Source organism: Rhododendron vialii, chromosome 3a (genome assembly GCF_030253575.1).
Source record: "Rhododendron vialii isolate Sample 1 chromosome 3a, ASM3025357v1".
In the NCBI taxonomy this organism is placed as follows: domain Eukaryota; kingdom Viridiplantae; phylum Streptophyta; class Magnoliopsida; order Ericales; family Ericaceae; genus Rhododendron; species Rhododendron vialii.
Window position 1 is genome coordinate 35,664,175 of NC_080559.1, and position 20,332 is coordinate 35,684,506.

Below are 20,332 nucleotides of genomic sequence, written 5' to 3' on the forward strand. Positions count from 1 at the left end.
TTTTCCATGTTTTTGCTTTTAATTTTTGTTTCAACTCTAGTGAAGGTAGTTTTCCTGTCATCAAAGTAATATATAGGCAAATTGTAAGTGACATAACTGTTTTGTCCCTCAGCAGTTTGGGCCCAATGAGAGACTCATGTCTGGTCTGGGTATGCTCAATACTGTCTGTTAAAAGCAGAAGACATCATGCTCATCGTAGCGACTTCATCACCGACCGACCTGAGTTTTAATCACTGAGTCAGCCAGTAGAGGTGTGTTCGTGACTCGGGCGATCGGAGGTGTGTTTGCTATTTGTGCCTCAGAAGTCTTAGAAACAGAGTGTCGTATTTTGCAGCCAGGAATGTGAGGAACAATCTAAGGTACAATGGGTGGTTGTTGCATCTAATTCAATTTCTATTGCCGTACATTCTAATAGCTTTTCTGGTTTTGATTTCATATGGCCTACGGTTTTAGAAATTGATGCAAAGTATATGCCTTGCGGCCTTGCCTCCCACGTGTTTGACATTTGGCTTCTGAAGGAAGTCGTTTTCGGGCCTATGTTTTTTATGAAGTCAATAGCTTTGACCCATTCTTTCATCTGATGTTTTATGCAATTGAGGTTCATATGACTTGGAACTTCAAGGATGAATGAGAAAGTTTCGGTTGATCCAACCATGCATATCCTAAGCCTAAGTGATAAACTTTGGAAACTGCAAAAGCACAAAGAGTGTGGAAACAAAAAATACGGAAACACTTTAAACTTCTCAAATTGAAATATGGTTTCATGAATCCTTTATGGCACTTGTGCTCCGAAATTTTAACGAATACTAGAATCAAAGTTTCAAGTCAAACCACATTATTGAGAATATTTCAAGCTTTGTTGCGATAAGGTGAGGAATAGATTGAGTATGGGGCAATAGTTGATTGAGTAACATGAAGCTTAAGTTGAGGCATATCCAAAAAGAGTTTAGAATGACACGAGGTTAAAATAGTAATGCCCTTGAGATGATTTGAAGTTCATGTTCTAATTATTGTTATGAAAAGTCTACTTTGTGATTATTCGGTATAGGATCCCTTGGTTGTCTGAATGGACGGCCGATCACATTTATACCACCTAGAGAGTTGCAGCAGCTGTATACTTTTCTCTATATAGTTCTTTATGTGTAGCATTTTCCACCATGAAATTGGCTACTGTTCTTTATGTGCACCTTAGTACCTATTTATAAGAATAAAGGGGATATTCAAAGCTACAACAACTATAGAGGTATTAAATTGATGAGTCATACGATGAAGTTGTAGGAAAGAGTTATTGAGCATCGCTTGAGGATGGTGACTACGGTTTCAGAGAAACAGTTTGGGTTCATGCCAGAAAGATCAACCATGGAAGCTGTCTACCTATTAAGAAGATTGGTAGAAAAATACAGAGCAAAGAAGAAAGATCTCCATATGGTTTTCATAGACTTAGAAAAGGCTTATGATAGGGTGCCTAAGGACATCATATGGTGGGTTCTAGAGAGAAAATGAGTAACCAAATGGTATATCGAGGTGATTAGAGACATATATGAAGGTGCCGTCACTACCATTAGATCACCAGTAGGGGAAACGAGTGAATTTTCTATCACCGTAGGATTGTATCAAGGGTCAGCCCTGAGCCCATACCTCTTTGCCTTAGTTATGGATGAATTGACTAGACAATTTCAAAAGGATATTCCATGGTGTATGATGTTTGCAGATGACATTGTTCTCGTAGATGAAATCGCTAGAGGTATTAATACGAAACTAGAAATTTGGAGAGAAGCATTAGAGTCAAAGGGTTTTCGGATAAGTACGAGTAAAACTGAGTATATGGTGTGCAAGTTTAGTGGTATCAGTAGTGCGCATGAAGAAAAAGTGATGATCCAAAACCAGGAGATACCAAAGAGTGATCATTTTAGGTATTTAGGCTCAATTATTTGTAGAGATGGAGATACCAAAGATTGCTGATGGGGTGGCTCAAGTAGAGAAGCGCTACTGGTGTACTATGTGACAAGAGGGTACCTACAAAATTGAATGGAAAATTCTATAGAACTGCCATAAGATCAGCGATGCTTTATGGGACAGAATGTTGGCCTATTAAGAAACAACATGTGAGCAAAATGAGTGTAGCAAAAATGAGAATGTTGAGGGGATGTGTGGTAAGACTAGACGATACAAGATTAGAAATGAAACAGTTCGTGAGATGGTAGGTGTAGCACCTATAGAGGAGAAGTTGAGGGAAAATAGGCTAAGGTGGTTTGGGCATATCTACCGTAGACCAGAAGATGCAGTAGTTAAGAGAGCGGATAGGATAGCTTTAGGTAGCAATGTTACGGGGAGGGGTAGACCTAAATTGACATTAGATGCTGTAGTGCGCAAATATATGAGTATAATGGGTCTGTGTGAACAAGTGGCACTTGACAGAGTCCAATGGAGAAAACGGATTCATGTAGCCGACCCCAAGTGATTGGGACGGAAGGCTCGGTTTGATTTGGTTTGTGTTACTTCATTGGTTTTTCCCTTCTTGCCCGTGAGATAGACCTAGCGAAGCTGGTTACAACCTTTCGGCTTAGTGGTTCATGTATTTTGAATATCTTTTTGTGTTGTTTTTCTGTTTGGCGTGCAATGTTTTATTCTTAGAAACGGCAAAAGGAGGGTTTCCCAAAGAATGTAGCCGTTATATCCATTAGGCTCCATGTCGTGTTGGATCAACATGTTCTGAGGGTTATTTGAACTTGTGTATTGGTCTAATACTACCACATTTTGTGTGCAGTTTAGTAAATGCTGGATTTGTCGCACTTACACATTGTATCTCATCTGCGTTCGTCTTGGGTAGTTTTAGAATGTTGTAATTAATGAAAGTTGTAAAGCCTGGGGGTTGCTGGAAAGGGTTATTCAGTAAAATGCTTGCGGCACAGAAGAATATTGGCCTCTTGTAACACTTGATAAGTTTAGGATGAGTTGGTATTTGCTTTGTTGATTTCTTCGGGATCGACTCTCCTGAAAAGAACGAATTGTGGTTCGCAGGATCAGAATTATTGCTGAAATGTGGAATCAGAAGTGAACAATCCCGAAGATCCTTGTTGTAGGTTCGGGAAATAGACATTGACAATAGTGATTCTGGGGTCCACTCCAATTGGGCACATCTGCCTTGGCTGAAAGGCGTATTGCAGGTTGAGTGTTGGGTCGATTTTTATTTGTGGCTGAAGTTGTAACTGCGTTTTGCAAAGCCGTTGGAGTGAGAGAAATCGATTGCCTGTACACCTAAAACAGAAAGAGTGTTGTTAGTCGATAAACTCAATTTCCCAAGTTCAATGTGCATATACATGAGATAGAGATTTAAACACAGACCATAAAGAATAACACAGTACGTGGATTCTATAGACAAGGACGGAGTCACTACTGAGTCGGAATTTTGATTTCGTGATCTAGAATACCGTTTGGAATCATTCAACCTAAATGTTATCTTGAAATTAAAGACCTAATTAAGCCAGTCCATCCAAGCGAATGCCGTTTGGAACCTAATGTCACTTGAGGATCACTTGTGTCTAATCAAGTTATAGCATAAGCTTCCATCAATCTTACAAACAGGGACTCAAAACTTAGGTCACATAATTCTCTAGAAGAATTTTTCGTTCCTCCTTTCAATTCTTGCTCTATATATTCGTTCTCAATTCTTGTTCTTACGACTTTTAATAGTTTTGTGTTAATCTTGAACAAGGGCAGAGCTACCATGGGTAAAGTGGGCCCCACTGACCTCAAAATTTATCTGTCAAATTGGTTAGGTTATTACTACATCGTAAATTTATCCCACAATGCAATGAAATTGCACCAAGCACAAAGCAATCCCCACTAAAAGTATAAATTTGCCCTCATTTTAACACTAGAATTACAGAAATCATTGGTCAATAAATGTGCATCATATTCATTGAATGGTGAAGAAGCTAGAATCGCAACACACATTTTTTAATTCAAAACACATAATTGCAAACTTCTATCCAAAAGCCATAAGTATCGCAATTTTTTTTGCACAATGTCACTTCTTAAGGCTGTCAATCAGTAATAATTTCCTATCCTAGAAGTAATTCGTATTCAATTTCCAATTAGCAAATAAGAAGAGATTAAGTACGTGTCTAAAAATTGACTCCCACTACTGGGTATTCTTGCTCCGCCCCTATTTTTTAAAGACGCTTCAATTCATAATTGTGCTCGCGCATTAAGCATTACGTGAGCACTAATACTTTAGCAACCACATTTAGATATCACATTTTAGATACCATGCGGTGTGTCATCACCATTGTATTGGTTGTGCCAATACAAAGTTAATACAATGGTGACACATCATATGATACCTAAAATGTGTTGTTCAAATGTGGTCGCCATAAAGAAAAAAAAGCGAGGAAGCACTTGAAGGATTGCAAAAGTAAGAGAGAATCTCAACTCTCTGATCATAAAATTAGCCATGGTGGTTTCGTATTCATTTAGAATCGGTCAAGAATCTTCTGCTCCTAAATATCTTCCTATACTTTATTTGATTGGGACATAAGCCTTAAGTAACTCCACAGCTTGATAGCCGGCCTGATAACTTGCTTTCTGTTAGCAAAATTAATAAACCTAGAGGGAAGAGGCTTGCCACACAAGAGGCCGTGAGCTCGAATCTCATGAAAGTCAAACATTTCAAACTTTGGAGTCTTTGAAGATTTGCTTGACAGTTAATTTCAAGACTCCAAAATTAGGCGAGATGAGTGCAAACTGACCCAAACATCTGTTTCCTAAAAGGGAAGAGGGAGCACCAGATCCAATTAACAAGGGGCCGGTTAGATAGATTTATTTAATGCATGATACCCTACAAAAGGATAAGTATTACTAGCTGAAAGTTATTGGTGCCTAAATACTGTATTATTTAAATTGGTAGCTAGATTAGAGAAAATTAAGTTGGAAGGTATAGTGTGGTCAAGATGGGATAGCTTCCATATCTCTGCCTGCGAATACGGAGGCAAGCGTAGTTAGTGGGTGTATTATTCGGGTGTGCCATCAATTAAGATGACATCTTCCACAGTTCTATATAATCTCATCTCATGTGCCCCCTTCCCCACACTCTTTTGTCATAATCTTCACTAACTAACATCACTTGTAAACTGATACTTTTGGTAACTCTTTTTTTAGCTTTTCGCCATAATTTTTAGGTAACATCGTTCCTCTCGACGAGAAGAATCAGAAAAGTATGAAAATATAGACTAAATTTTTTTTAAAAATGAATATAAGAAGACGCTAAATACCAATGAAAACTGTATTTTCAAACTTTTTTCGTCTTTAGTGAACTTTTTGCAACTTTTAATTCGGTCATAGATAGTTTTACTTTTTAGATTTCATTCATCAAAATAAAAAGTTAATCCAAAAATAACTTGACTCCAATCTAGTAAAAATTCAGAGGAAAAAACAAAAAATATCGTGAGAAAAAGACAGTATAATTTAGGCTAAAATATGGCATCAAACAGATCAGAAATTCATTCAAATTGTTTGGTTATTAACTTATTATGTTATAAACAGTGCAGGAGATTCATATTTTGAAACTATGTGGTGTTACTATTGAAAGTACTTGCGTACCATCATACAACCCAAGAGGTTGATTGAGTGAGAACATCGCAACTGTTGGGTCCGGAGTGCCCCCATGGATTTGGTTACACAATGTTACTCTCTGCGACCGCTCTAAAAACAGACTCGCGAGTGCGATATCAAATGTCATAAAAGATTTAATTGAAATCATTCATACCACCAATTGGTTTTAGGAGAGATGGTGGAAAAGCGGTCCGACAAGTAGTATCAGAGCCAGAAAATCATGGGTTCAAGTCGCGGAAGCCTCATCGGTGAGGGAGGGATTGTTGGGCCCGGAGTGCCCCAATGAATTTGGTTACACAATGCTACTCCCTGCGACCGCTCTAAGAAAAGCGGTCTGACAGCAACAAATAGTGATTTATTTCTCATGCTCAAAGTTTCGTTTCTCACAAACCATAAGGGGAAAAATGAGCATCATTAGAGATTTACATGGTGATTAAGCTGACTCGGGCATCCAGTTACCTGCAGAAAAGAATACCGAAGTTTCGACCAATTATTACGTGCTCTATTCAAAAGACTTGGGCAAATAGTGCTGTTTTTTTTAGCCAAAAAAGAAAAAAGAAAAATAGAAGTGCCCCCTTGTTGTTTGTCGGATACGGAAAATTGTTTTAATTGACGCATGGAACAAAAACTCTTCTTAATAACAGTGATGGATTTGGAAAGAGCTCGCTTATAAAGCAGAGCGCAGGCATGCACTATACTGGGAATTAAGGACCCCTCCCATTGCATAGTGTGGCTAAAGCTAGTAACATAAAACTCCAACAAATAATTAAAGTGGTTTAGTTAACGCTGCAAAAGTAATAAATACTCCCTCCGTTCCTAAATGAGAGTTCATATTACTATTTCGGATACTTCAAAAAATTATTTATATCTTTCAATTTTTAATGCTAAAAATATTCAATGTGGATCTTATTTGATAGATTTCAATTAGTTTTATTAGAAAAAAAATTAAAAATCATAAAAAAATATTACTACTATAAATTGAAAGATATAAACAAAATAAAAATAACAGGAAAAAATGAAAGTGAACTCTTATTTAGAAACGGAGGGAGTATTAGGATATTAATTTTGACACTTCACTTTTGGAGCACCGGTAATAAAATTTGGAGCGCTAAAATTAATAGCCTAAATATTACTCGTACATAGTAGAAGCAGTGATATGTTTCACAGTTACTTTTAAAAAACTACCAAAGAAAATCTTGAAAATTAACCAATATCCGCGACAATTCTTGTTTCTAATCAAGGAATTAGTCGAGGTGAAATCTGGACAACACCGATGCTGTAAAAAAAAAAAAAGATTTCTCGTTCTCACTATGATCAAAGATTATTTATTACTACCCAGTAAAACTTTTAAAAAAAATTATCTTCATCAATATTTTAGTACTATTTCCAAAATGGACTCTGAGGAAACGCCAACAAATGATTGAAAGAAGGGGAAAAAGAAAAAAGAAAAAAAAAAGTGGCATAGTCAAATGATGAGAGAAAAGGGAAAGAGCACAAACCCTAGCTAGTGGCTGATTAAGGCTAGGGGTAGCTTGGCGTGGCATCAAAGTCTGTCTCCACTGAAGTGGAAAAAATGGAACATTTAATCGTAGAATATTCCAAGGCAAAAATGTAGTAATGCTCCAAGCAAGTTACTCCAGTCCGTCCATTGGATTTGATGGATGGGCCGGGAGGGCCGTCCTTGTGAAAGTAACTTAAGCCAATCAAGGTGACCCGTCCTTATACAATAAGGAAATATATCTATATGATCAAATTAAGGGGAAACATCAGCGCCGACGGGTGGAGCCCCACCACCAATCGCCGCCCCAACTCCACTCTCGCCCCCCACCACCACACCATGCATGCACTACTATGCCAATGAATCTTAATTTGTTTCCTAGTGAAGTGTACTACTTCTACTGTGTAGTGGCATGGCTGGATATATACACAGCCGTTGCCTGCCCCTAGCTAGCTAGCAATAATATTATACTGTATGTCTTTTTCCATCTCCAGGCCTCAAAAGTCTCAATCGCATTGTCGAAGGAATTATTAATAGAGGTATCTTACAAAATCCTAGTGGGCGGGGGTTTAGGGGAGCTGCTGTCTCTAAGGGATAACATTCAACGGTGCTCAATATCACCGTCTAAAAGCGTTTTGAGCAGGTTGGAAGAAGGGTTCTTCTAAAATTCGGACCAATGATTATCAAGACGGACGGTGAGATTAAGCGTTGTTGAATGTTGTACATTGTCCCTAAGAGACAGCAGTCCCCCAAGTTTGAGAGAGAGACGTTAGGTTAAATTTGTCTTGACAAAGATACACTGTTATCATTTTCATCTCTCATCCATTGATTTGGATAAAAGGTTACCAATATTTGATAAATTTGATTTCTTTTTTTTCTTTTTTTGCATCGATGACTTGCATGTCAAGACCAACAAAATGAAGAGGTCAAATTGTAGAAATAAATTGTGGGGCTGCAAGCTTTGGGTGGTATATTGATATAGGTGTGTTCAAATTGGAATACATATATAGCAGGACTCCATTTCTGGACCCACACTTTTGTGGTGCTTTTTATTATATGCATAAACGTATTAATGAAAGAATAGCAAGCCTTTGCCTTTAGGCTTTCAAGGGCAAAACGGTCACAACAATGGTTCAATGGAGCAGTTACGCATGCAAGCTCTAGGGCTAGGAGGAGTATGAGATAGCTAGAACTTTCCTTTCCAAGTTGTTTTTTGTTTTGGGGGGTAAAACAAAAAGGAAAAAGACTAGGTCCAAAGGCTAGCTAGTAGTACAAAAGTAAGAAAAGGAAAGAAGAGATCACTGTGGCTGAAACAGTATGATGTTAACTAGTTATTATGTTATTTGTTGAGATGGGATGGTTCCAAGATGGTGTGGGTACCGCATGATCTTTGTGGTGTTGAGTTCACGAATGATTATTGAAAAGAAAAATACATTGCCACGGGGCTTCGGTCTAACGGCATCAGAACTGCACTTGAATATTAAAAGAAAAGGGATTAGGAGTTCAATTCTTCTTCTGATCGATGTGTTAAATTTAATTATTCTAACAATTTCGATGATATTGAAAAAAGAAAAATTAGAAAGAAGAAAAATTGTGGGTGAAAGTCATGCAAGGTTCTCTAAGGAGAGAGTGTAATCATTGAACCAGTTTGGAGGGAGGATGCGGGAGATGAGTGGCTAGTTTCTATATTTACCCTTCAAGGCAACAAATGTTGCTAATCATTTTTTTTTTTCATCCAACATTTAGATTCCCCTTCACTTCTCCCATCTTTATGTAGCATTTGTCAAGATTTTCTCAATAAATTTATTGTTGTTTAAAAAAAATAATTGGTTAAAGACCCGTGCTCCTCCGGCCTTAATTAAATTTTTTTTTTTGATCCGCGGCCTTAATTAATTAGGAACCTTAATTACTCCACATGGTCAGCAATTTTATCGTCAATCTTGAAGAATTGTGTTATTTTTTAAAATTAAATGGTTATGGTTTTGTGCATATTTTTTTGAATTTTTTGCACCAATTTAATAAAGAGATTTAGATCTTTAATTTCGTGAAAAATAATTAGAAGACTGCACAAAATTTACTGAAAAATAAATTGACCTTTTTTAATGGACTAACTTTTAGGACAGAAGGAGTATATCTATCGTTCAACATATTAATCACTAGGCCTAGTTTGGGATCACTGATTTGATGACCTTATTTATTTATTTCTTTAATTTGTCTCGAAATTCTGTTTGAATTTTTTACTTTTTAGGTGCTCCTTATTAAGGCACGCTTCTGTTACAAAGTGTGAATTCTAATCCCCTTATCTTTGCTCTTTTTTCTAATACAAGAAAATCTTAATATTTTCTATATTCTCAATAAATGAGAGGAATTTTGAATTCTCGTCAAATAAAGTGCTCATTACATGTCGGACCAACTTAGTCCATTTACATGTCCATCGAACTAACTAGTGTAAGAGGGAACTTTTCACCTCTAGAATTTTAATCTCTATATATGTGTAGAGGAGCATTACCCTTTAGCTTGGACATGTACACAAAGGAAAATAAGGATAATAAGGGCTTTGTTCGGTTCACCGTTTAGTTTTAGTTTTGTTTTCAATAATTTACCTATTTTTTTCTCCAATCATTATCCTATTTTTTCAATTATTACTTTCTCATCTATCTCTATCTCTCTCCAATCATTACCTCTATCTTCAATCAGTACTCTATTTCTCTCTCCACCCACTACCAAAACTAAACTACACTAAACTGCCAACCAAATACAACCGGATATTCAAAAGGCACCATTGTACGGAGTGTACAATACAACCTACTCTCTCTCTCTCTCTCTCTCTCTCTCTCTCACTCTCTCACTCTCACAGTATATATTTATGATAGTATATGGGCAATAACATATATCAGTTATCCACAGGCCGATTGAAAAAAAATACTCCCATATATCCAACAAAGGTATCACCTCCTCCACAATCTGGTTCAGGGTGATCGTTTCCTCCTCTATCTATAGATATTACTTTTTCTCTCTCTTCAATATCTACATATACACTCAAAGAAATGGTTAATGACAAAACCCGAAAACGTTTCAAGAAAGAAAAGTTAACCATGGAATTAGAAGATGAAATTCTCTCAGCTGGAAACAAGAACCAAGTGGAAACGACCAGAGTACTGACGAGGGTCGGCGGGATAAATATCAGGCTGGTCGTGATCACGTGCATCGCAGCAGCAGCAGGTATCATGTCCACCTTCGTCATCCTCCTCTACACAGGGTCATTAGACTGCAGCCTAATTACGAGAATGTGTGCTTCATTAAAGAGCTGGTTATCTCCGCCTTACATCTACCTCATACTCAACTTCGTCATCATCTCCATTGCTGCTACTTCCTCTACCTGCTTCCGAATCCACCACCCCCATTCTAATTTCCATCATTTTCCCAACCACTTCTTCAAACATCACTATAATTTCCATGATCATGACAGTACTCATGCTGCTGATGATGATGCCCTGATGCTTGAAGTCTCACAGCCTCCTCCACCGCCACCGCCATTGACTGATGATCAACATGGTAAGATTACCCATTTCATAGCAAACGAAATCTCCAACCCGAAAGACGAACATGAAGAACAGGAGGAGGAGGAGGAGGAGGATGACAGTGATACATTGGAGGGGACATGGAAAGCGATAACCGGGGAAGGAGGGAGTCCGCAGCGTAGCACTCGACGGCTGCTTGGGAAGAGCAACACCACCAACACGTTAAGAACACTATCACGACATCCTCCGGCTTCTTCATCGTTGGATCAGCAAATCTTGACACGGTCTCCCGATGAAGAACATTATTCTGTAGATCAGGAACAACAACCTTGCCCATTATTGGCTACTTCGAGTAATAGGGAGTTGAGGAAGTCTGAGACGTTCAACGACACCGCGTCAGCGCAGCAGCGACGAGGGCTGCTGAGGAGGGACCCACAGCCATCACTGAGTCAAGATGAGTTGAACAGACGAGTTGAAGCCTTCATTATGAATTTTAACCGCCAGATTCGGTTACAGAGACAGGAGTCCGACCAACGTTTCCTTGAAATGATTAGTCGCGGAGTTTAGCTTTTTAATTTTAATCCTAAACTAAGCTAAGCTAGCTCCAATCATGATTCCCAATTTTTACCTCTTCTTCTTGTTGTTTTTTTTTCCAGATTGCTTAAAGTCTAATATCTGCGTGCATGTACTATTAATATTAATATTATGTTTCGTTTTTAGTATCTAATTAACGTCTGTATATGTCAATTAATCTCAAAATCTTGAAAATCAAAATCTGTTTAATGTTAGGATTAGGATAATTAATTAACATATAGTCACTCGTGTAGAAATAGATGTGCACTTTTGATTTTGTTAAAAAAGAATTGGGTGACACACATACACACACATATATTGCAATTCCTTCATTTGGTATAGAGAATAAATTCTTTACACCACCGGTGTAAACATTTGTTTCCTCCAAATCAATTATATTACGTCACGTCGTCATGTCCTATTAATTGAGATTACTGTTTTGCAACATAACGCGATGTAATTGATTTGAAGAAAATAAATATTTACACTGACAATGTAAAGAATTTATTCTCATTGATAGAATGCCCAAAAAGAGGATAAGAGTTGATATGCATCTAGAAATATAATACTACTAACACGTTTGACTTAACTAGAATTTTAATCAGGCTCACTGCAATACCTTTTTCTGTGTGTGGATATTTTAAGCAAAAAGTAAAAAAGTGGTTGCAAAATACTTTAGTTATGTGGAAGGCTAATGTTTTTTTTCCCCAACCATCAAGATATCCAAACTAGCTTATGCAAACCTTGATTATTTTCTTTTTAATCCAGTCAAAAGTAGGCTATTCACATTGAAATTAGAGGATTCAAAAAAAAATTCTCAATTGCGACTTGACCTCGAGATGTTGCCAAGCTTCGAACTTAATTAGAATGTTTGAATTTACCGCTCATTCTTGTTGCAATTTGAGTTACTCCTCGGGTTTAGAAGGCTGATGTTTCAAGAGTGCAATTTGGAGTGAAGCCCAAGTTGTAGAAAATTGACTGATTAATTCATGGACCACCAAATTGGGCCAGTTATGTAAGCCTGCTCAAAATCACTAGGCTTGTTCTGTGGGTCTTCTTCTTCCCGTTACTGCTCTTGGGTTGAAAGAAAAGTAAAGAGTAGTCCTCTTTATGCTTTAGCTCTCAGTGACAGTCGAGCAGAATCTTTGTTATGCTGACATTCTCTCTCTCTCTCTCTCTCTCTGAAGGAATTACAGGTATTTGTTGTTCTTTAATTCCCATTCCCATTCTCTCTACGCTAATAAGTTGTACACCAACCCAATTTGATATTGTCTTTTATACTAATTTACCTGCTTCATCTCCACGCCCTTCACAATCCTTGCTCAACCCATCTTCTCATTTCAACCATGGGACACGAAAGATGGGTTTTAGCTCTCCCAACCTGTAAAACCCCTACCTCACATCATCAAATTCCACTCTTGTTGCTCGTAATGCTATTTCTGCTGTTAACTCCACCTTCTCTGTCTATCAATGAGACTGACACTGAAACTGATCTTCTTCACCCAAAAGACAGAAATGCCCTTGTCTTGTTCAAGTCACAGGTACAAGACCCATACCAGTTCTTGTCCAGTTGGGTTGGGTCCAATTGCACCAACTGGACCGGGGTCACCTGCTCCAACCGGACTGGCCGAGTCATTTCCATCAACCTCACTGGCATGAATTTGTCAGGCCTAGTTCATCCCAGTCTATGTAAGCTCTTGTTTCTTGAAACCCTAATCTTGCCCCATAACAGCTTTTACGGTTCATTACCACCCTGTTTGTGTAAGCTAATGAATCTCAAAACCCTAGATTTTGGGCATAACATGGGTTTGAATGGCACTGTTCCCCCCTGCATTGGGAATTTCTCTATGACACTTGAACGCATTGACTTGAGTTTCAATTCATTCACAGGGGAAATTCCTGAAACATTGTATTACTTGAAATCACTCAAGTATTTGGATCTTTCTCATAACAACTTACAGGGAAATCTTGGCGATTTTGGCCAGTCTTTGGTGTATCTGAATCTGGAGTCTAATTCTATTTCGGGTACTTTGCCTTGCCTTTCAGCCTCTGTCGAATCGATTTGGGTTCTAAATTTAGCTAATAACTCTATTTTGGGAGGAATACCTTCTTGCATTTCATCCCTTCGAGAATTGAGACAGCTGAATCTGTCTTTTAATGGATTAAGATACGGGATTTCGCCTATACTCTTGTTCTCGGATAAACTAGTTGTTTTGGATCTAAGTTTCAACTCTTTGTCCGGGTTGCTTCCAAGAAAAATTGCAGAAGGGGGCTCAGAGAAATCGGGGCTTTTACTTCTTGACCTGTCACACAATCAGTTTTCTGGTGATATTCCGTTGACCATAACGGAATTGAAAAGCTTGCAAGTGTTGTTCCTTTCCAACAATCTTCTCACAGGTGAAATCCCAGAAAGGATTGGCAATTTGACGTATCTCCAAGTGATTGATCTTTCACACAACTTGCTGTCTGGTTCCATTCCTTTGAACATTGTCGGTTGTTTTCAACTACTTGCATTGATACTGAATAATAACAATCTTTCTGGTGAAATTCAGCCAGAACTCGATGCATTGGATAGTTTGAAGATACTAGATATAAGCAATAATGAGATCTCTGGAGAAATCCCACTAACTTTGGCAGGCTGTAAATCATTGGAGGTTGTAGATTTCAGCTATAACAATCTCTCTGGAGCTCTGAATGATGCAATAACCAAATGGGTAAACCTCAGGTTTATCTCCCTTGCTCAAAATAAGTTCAGTGGAGCTCTACCCACTTGGCTGTTCTCATTTCAATTAATCCAAACAATGGATCTATCTGGAAACAAGTTTTCTGGCTACATACCAGATGGAAACTTCAACTTCAGCTTAAAGTTCAACAGTAGTAACTTTGGTACGACAACATCGTTTGAACAGTTGCCAATATTGCAAAGTCTGCAGATGAAACTCTCTGTGCTTGTTTCTGATATCAATGAGTTGGGCTTCGATTATCACCTATTTTCTGCAGTTGGAATCGATTTATCTCGTAACTTGCTCCATGGGGAGATTCCAGTTAGTCTGTTTGGATTACATGGTTTGGAGTATCTGAACTTATCTTACAATTTTCTTGATGGGAAGGTTCCAACGAGTTTGAACAATATGTCGAGTTTAAGGGCCTTGGATTTGTCACATAATTCGCTGTCAGGTCAGATCCCTGAGAACATATCCTGTCTTGGAAACCTCACCCTGTTGAATCTCTCGTATAACTGCTTCTCTGGTATTCTTCCCAAGAAACAGCGATATTCGAGGTTTCCAGGAGCATTTGCAGGCAATCCAGATTTGTGCGTGGAGGAGTCCCCTGGTGAAGCGTGTCAGACGAAAGGCCTTCCTACAGTGCCGAACAAGAATTTTGAAGAAGAAACGGATGGGCCAATTTCAATATGGGTATTCTGTATAAGCGCAGTTGTTAGCTTTTACTTTGGTATCATTACTCTCTTTTGCTCTGCTCGTACGAGAAACTACATCCTCCAAACAAAACTGTAATCTTGTCTATTTGTATGAGAGTGGAAACTCTCTTGGTTGTACATTTACATTTCTGAGTGCTTTGCCTAGTTCTGTATCAACTCCTCCTGTTTTGGTAGCTGTATGTTCTACTTGCAAAGCATTTTTCATTTTACTAGTGGGTGATTACGTTTCGTTAACTTTAATGTGGATGGACTAGGACAATTTGTAAGTATGTATTCGGACCTGCTTTTTGTCACCTTAAACTGGAAAGGCGAGTTCTTTCCCAGTGTGAGAACTGAGAACAGTTATTGGGATGAAGTGTTCTGCTACATTCCTATCAAACTGGACATTGAACTTTGAAAGTCCTATACATGGCTTGAGATCCAACGTTCTCCCTTACTATGAAAACCCTTGAGTACTTACCGAGACATGGACCACATGGTAGGGAAAGAACACACAAGTTCATAAGAATCTCTCTTTTCTCCTTTCTTTGGGTTTGGGAGCTTAATCTTGAGCATGCTTGTGAATCATAGGAAGCAGCAGCCAATGGATTCAAATGTAACAAACTAAAACGTCTAATTAGTTGTTCATCTGATATTACTATTATAGGCGAAAACCCACCTGATTTTTTCTTCTTTTTTTCCCTTCATATCTTATGTGTTCGAGCCAATTTATGTACAGTTGGATTAATTTTGGATCTAATACCACATTCGATTAGTGGGACCCATCAAAATAGTTTCACTTCACACTCACCCTTTCAACCAGTCAGCCAATGCTGCCGCCTGTGATTGAGAGGCAGCAAGTAGTGGGAGCCGGAGGTTGGGTGAGGGTTGAAGACAGGGTATTTTGGGTAATTGTGCGGAGAGAAAGGAACATAAAATTCTAAAACTCGGAGGGGTGTACATTGTAAAGACAACATACATAGAGATTAACTTCCTTCCTTGCGTCTTTCATCATTTGGGATTTTTTGTATTTGGGGAGTAATCAGATGATGAAGAGTGTACGTGGGTATTTTAATCATCAGTTTAATAAATTCGGATGACCATATTATCGTCGGGCCGCTGTAATAGAATGGATTTACGGGGTCTCCGTGAAAAACCAATGTTTCCGAAGGAGGAAAAAAAGGTGCGTGTTCAATTTAGAAGCTCCGGTCAGTCACCAGCAGTAGAGAAATGACTACTACGGCTCTTTGGAGACCATCGGCCATACCCATATTCTCTCTTACTACTATTTTACCTCTAAATCGAAAACCCAATTCCCCAGCAGCATTATCTACGAAAATGGCCCTCAATATTAACGCCAACAACATCAACAGCAGCAGCAGCAGCAAGGGGAACGAGATCAGATCCCACCTTAATACCAATAATCCTAGCAATGGGAAGAGTCAGAGAAAGCTACCGGTTTTTCTGTTCGACGTCATGGACACGATCGTTCGCGACCCTTTTTATCACGATGTTCCTGCTTTCTTCGGGTAAAATCCATTCTTTCAATTCCATTTTTTTGCTTATTCGTTGGTTGAATCCAATTTTTGCATTCTGATGTCTTTTTGGCCATGCTTGATTGCGCTGAATCCAATTTTAGTAGAATTAGCCTCCAAGAAGGGAATGATATCAAGATTTAAATCTCTCTCCCTCTTCCTCTCCCTCTCCCTCTCTCTCTCTCTCACACACACACACTAAGAGAGAGAGAGAGAAGGGAAGTGATTGAATTTTGCTTTAAGTTGAATACTAGCATGTTGTACCCCCAAAAAACAAAATTTCTTATGCAACCCTGGTGGTCAAGAAAGCATCTGGCTTACTCATTTTCATGTTTCACAAACATTTCTTATTTCTAGTCCACCTTTTTTGCTTCTTCCTGCCCTCTTGAATTTTTCTTGAGTAATGGTTCTTTCCTAAATTTATTGTGTTTTGAAAGTGAGATGTCGTGCACAGAATGTCAATGAAGGAATTAATTGAATGCAAGCATCCAACAGCATGGATTGAATTTGAAAGAGGGTTGATAAATGAGGTATAATGCGAAATGGTATGGATAATTTATCTACTTCGTAGTTGCTTGTGAGAGAATTCTGGTGAATAAAAAACTTCTCACAAGAAGTTAAAGAGTTACAGTAATTTTTACAGAAATGCACTTAGGGCTCCATTTCTTTTCCTTCATTAAGATTCCACCTTGGACACCTCAAAATATTGAGGTAATGTGAATGTAACTTTACAACTTGTTGCAGAATAGATAGTTGGGAGGGTTGAAGTTTGTTACTTTGCTCATATTTCATAAAAAAAAAATGTTTTGTTTGTATTATTCTCTTGCATGAATTTTACACTTCGCTTTCTTCCAGACAGAGCTTGCTGGGAAATTTTTTAAAGACGGAAGGCTTTTTGATTTGGAAGGTATGTGAGATTATTACACAGAATTTGATCTGGCAACGACTGTTGAAGCAAAACTCCATCCATGGTGCTTGAAGTTTCTTTTCTCCTTTCATGTTCAGGCTATGGCCACTGGCCAGATATAAAATACCCGTATATTGCTCTTATTCTAACAACCATAATAAGACTTTGCTACTAGATTGAATGAGTATTCTGCTGTTAATGAGTTATCGTCATGATGCAATAATTTGTATTAAACTGGTAACAGTAAATTACCTATGATGAATCTATCCTAATTTATTTGCTTGAGCAATTATCTGTTTCCGTAATTTCCTCGATATTACTAACAAGAATAATGCTGCATGCTTTTATGTTCTCCTCTAGGCATTTTCTCAAGTTCTCAACAGACCAATGGAACTTCAGTTATTTAGTGTGGGTGCCTGGGTGGGTTTACATCCGTCCAGAACCCACCTGTATTCTCTTTTTGCATCTTCTATATGTCATTTTGCATGTACTATATATGTTCCCTTTGCATCTTTATGTATGATACTAGACTGAATTAGTGTTTCTCTAGTCTCATATAAGATCAAAGGTCTTTTGTGGGGCAAAGGCTGGATATAGGATTTTGATTCTTTTATTCACAATATTTGTGTGACACTTTGTGTGCGCATGTTTGGGACTCATTATTATAGAAGGCCATTACTCCGTTTTGTTCCTGCCAATTCTAGGAGCACCCTGGCTTATTCCACATAACTAGACTTCCTTGGATTAAGTGAAACTATTAAATGCCCTGCAACCTTACTATACTTTTTCATGGTTTTATAAAAAAAATTCTACGCCCTCTGTAAAATGATCTTGTGTATCTAGTTGTCGAAGTATCATATGTTTTTTGTCTTGCAGGGCTTAAAAGTTGCATGATAAGAGGATACTCTTACATAGAAGGAGTTGAAGAATTACTTCATGCTTTAAAGCAAAGCCACTACGAGATGCATGCTTTCACAAATTATCCGATCTGGTATGGGTAACTAATACAGCAAACTCGGATTGATTGCTCGTTACTAGTTCTTATGCATAGATTTTTGTACTTTGTAGGTATGAATTGATTGAGGAGAAGTTGAAACTCTCAACCTATCTATCTTGGTCCTTCTGTTCATGCATAACTGGTATTCTCATGGTCTCATGGTTTGACCTTGTATAGAATTTCTGCTATGAGTGCTCATTCTTTTTGTTTTTTGATAAGTAAATAATTATGAGTGCTCATTCTTGCATGCCTGAGTGCTTATAAGCTTGGACTGGAGAATTTTCAGTTGCTGCTGTACTGGATATTTTCTACATTGTTTATGACTAAACCGTGTGCAGGGATACTTCATACTTGAAATCATTTTAACTCCGTTCTATAATTATGATGGAGATAACAGAAAGACCTAAACAACTGGTACTCTGCTATAGAATGAGAGTCCTGATGCTCTCTTTTGAATTTTTTGTACATGCTGTCTGCAATTGAATAAATTTGGAGGATTTCAGCATTCTACTAAGGTCATAAAGTTGTGCATGTTCTCCATTCCACCGCTTCATTCTTTCTGCCCTCATCGAAGTCATCATCGATTTTGTATTATTACATCATGGCCACTGATGATATATTGATGGATTGCTTGTTTGAGGCCATCCTGACTATTTCTGACATCAGGCCATATTGCTGTCATCCTTTCTGTTTCCTTGTGGCTAATGCATATCAACACATTGCTACAAGGCCGTACTTACAAGTGCATGCACTTCAATTTCAAACCACAGGAACTGGACTCTAACCAATAGGATTTCTTGTGGTCATATACTGTCTTCAGAATGTTTGTGATTTCTGTAATTAGTAATCTTTTTCCTGAATACAGGTAAAAGGAAGCCCGATCCCGACTTTTATTTAGAAGTTCTGAGGCATCTTAATGTTGAGCCAGCAAGCTGTGTCTTCATTGATGACAGGTTATTCTTTTTGCATGTTAGTCTGGGTTGTTGGGGAGAATGTGTCTTTTCTATTTGGCAAGTGACAAAGAATTCTCTCGTTAGTTTGGAAACCAGTCCGCATTCCTCAAATTCAGTTATTCCTTGTCTTTAATCCAAGTTTTCCTAGGATAGAGATATTTTGATTTCCATGGGGTGGATAGCATTTCGTTTCCAACCTGGAAACATGCGTTCATGGTCAGGTCGTGTCCTGGCTCAGCCAATGGCAGCAATTTTGTCAATGCTAACGTGTTAATTTGACCTGATCAAAAAAACGTGTTAATTTGACATAACAGAAGTTATCTCTCTAAGCTGTTTCCCATCCTTGTCTGAGTATGAAATATTGGAGTTAATGACAAACACTATCATATGATGAGTAGACATGCTTTATCTGTGTCTCTATCAACACTATCATATATCTACAATTTTGCCACACTAATGCAATTCATCCTGTGGAGAGAAAATTAGCACTTGCTCGAAGATTTAGATCACGAAAGCCTTATCCCAGTTATTGAATTGTGATAAAGATTGCATAAACATAATGTTTGTACGGGCAACATATGCACCAGAAACATTTTTACTGAAATTTAACTTGAGCCATTGCTTTATTATAATTTATACGCGATCCCCAAGACTATACGATGTGACGTTTCCAGTAAAAGTTCAACAGATGTCTGCAATCTGACAATTATGAAAAGCAGATTGCGTTACCTATTTCCTAGGGTTTGTTGGTTGATTGTAATGAGAAAATAGTATGCTTTTGAGGCCCTTCAGTTTTTACACTCCAGCATTAGCTACTCTTTCTGTTTTTTGCCTCTACTCATTTATATGGTCGGCAACCCACATCAGGATGGCAAATGTTGAGGCTGCAACTGATGCTGGAATCGTCGGTATACATTTCAAGGGTGCAACTTCATTGCGTCAGGATCTCACTCTCCTAGGCCTTGATTTTTCAGTAAACAAAGATGATGAAGATCCAGCAGAGCATAAAGCAGAATACTTCCCTTGAGTTCTGTTAGCTCTCACACAGTACCTGATCGTAGATTTTACATATTTTAATGTTTACCTTTATTTCGTATATAGCGGATTCAATTTTGAGTTGGTATGGAAATAATTTATGACCTGTTTGTACCAACACCTTTTAATCTCTAATGACTCTTACATTACAGAGATTTCCTTTATCCAAGTCTTCCTTTGGAACAACAAAAAATAAATATTTAAATATTTGTTTCTTTTGTGTGCTCAACTTTTCTCCATTAAGCACCTTTGGATCGTAAATTCATTTTATTTACCGATGAA

The 20,332-nt window shown here is 38.0% G+C and overlaps 3 protein-coding genes across 3 annotated transcripts; all 3 read left to right on the top strand.

Annotated features, from left to right (window-relative positions):
- Positions 1-9,939: 9,939 nt before the first annotated feature.
- On the top strand, positions 9,940-11,359 carry LOC131320915 (uncharacterized). The gene has a single exon (XM_058351823.1). It carries the CDS (start codon positions 10,159-10,161, stop codon positions 11,197-11,199), a length of 1,041 nt encoding a protein of 346 aa, XP_058207806.1. The 5' UTR covers positions 9,940-10,158; the 3' UTR covers positions 11,200-11,359.
- An 871-nt stretch (positions 11,360-12,230) lies between these two features.
- Positions 12,231-14,856, top strand: LOC131320913 (receptor-like protein CLAVATA2). The gene has a single exon (XM_058351821.1). It carries the CDS (start codon positions 12,552-12,554, stop codon positions 14,718-14,720), a length of 2,169 nt encoding a protein of 722 aa, XP_058207804.1. The 5' UTR covers positions 12,231-12,551; the 3' UTR covers positions 14,721-14,856.
- A 614-nt stretch (positions 14,857-15,470) lies between these two features.
- LOC131320917 (flavin mononucleotide hydrolase 1, chloroplatic) lies at positions 15,471-20,214 on the top strand. Its single transcript, XM_058351824.1, has 7 exons — positions 15,471-16,152; positions 16,613-16,688; positions 17,014-17,065; positions 17,942-18,056; positions 18,134-18,204; positions 18,928-19,015; positions 19,883-20,214. The coding sequence occupies exons 1-7, from the start codon at positions 15,854-15,856 to the stop codon at positions 20,040-20,042; spliced, it is 861 nt and encodes a 286-aa protein (XP_058207807.1). The 5' UTR covers positions 15,471-15,853; the 3' UTR covers positions 20,043-20,214.
- The last annotated feature ends 118 nt before the right edge of the window (positions 20,215-20,332 follow it).

Coding starts and splice junctions, on each gene's coding strand:
- LOC131320915 (XM_058351823.1), top strand. CDS start 10,159: ATGGTTAATGACAAAACCCGAAAACGTTTCAAGAAAGAAAAGTTAACC.
- LOC131320913 (XM_058351821.1), top strand. CDS start 12,552: ATGGGACACGAAAGATGGGTTTTAGCTCTCCCAACCTGTAAAACCCCT.
- LOC131320917 (XM_058351824.1), top strand. CDS start 15,854: ATGACTACTACGGCTCTTTGGAGACCATCGGCCATACCCATATTCTCT. Junction 16,153..16,612: donor GATGTTCCTGCTTTCTTCGG/GTAAAATCCATT, acceptor TGTCGTGCACAG/AATGTCAATGAAGGAATTAA. Junction 18,057..18,133: donor TTCACAAATTATCCGATCTG/GTATGGGTAACT, acceptor TGTACTTTGTAG/GTATGAATTGATTGAGGAGA.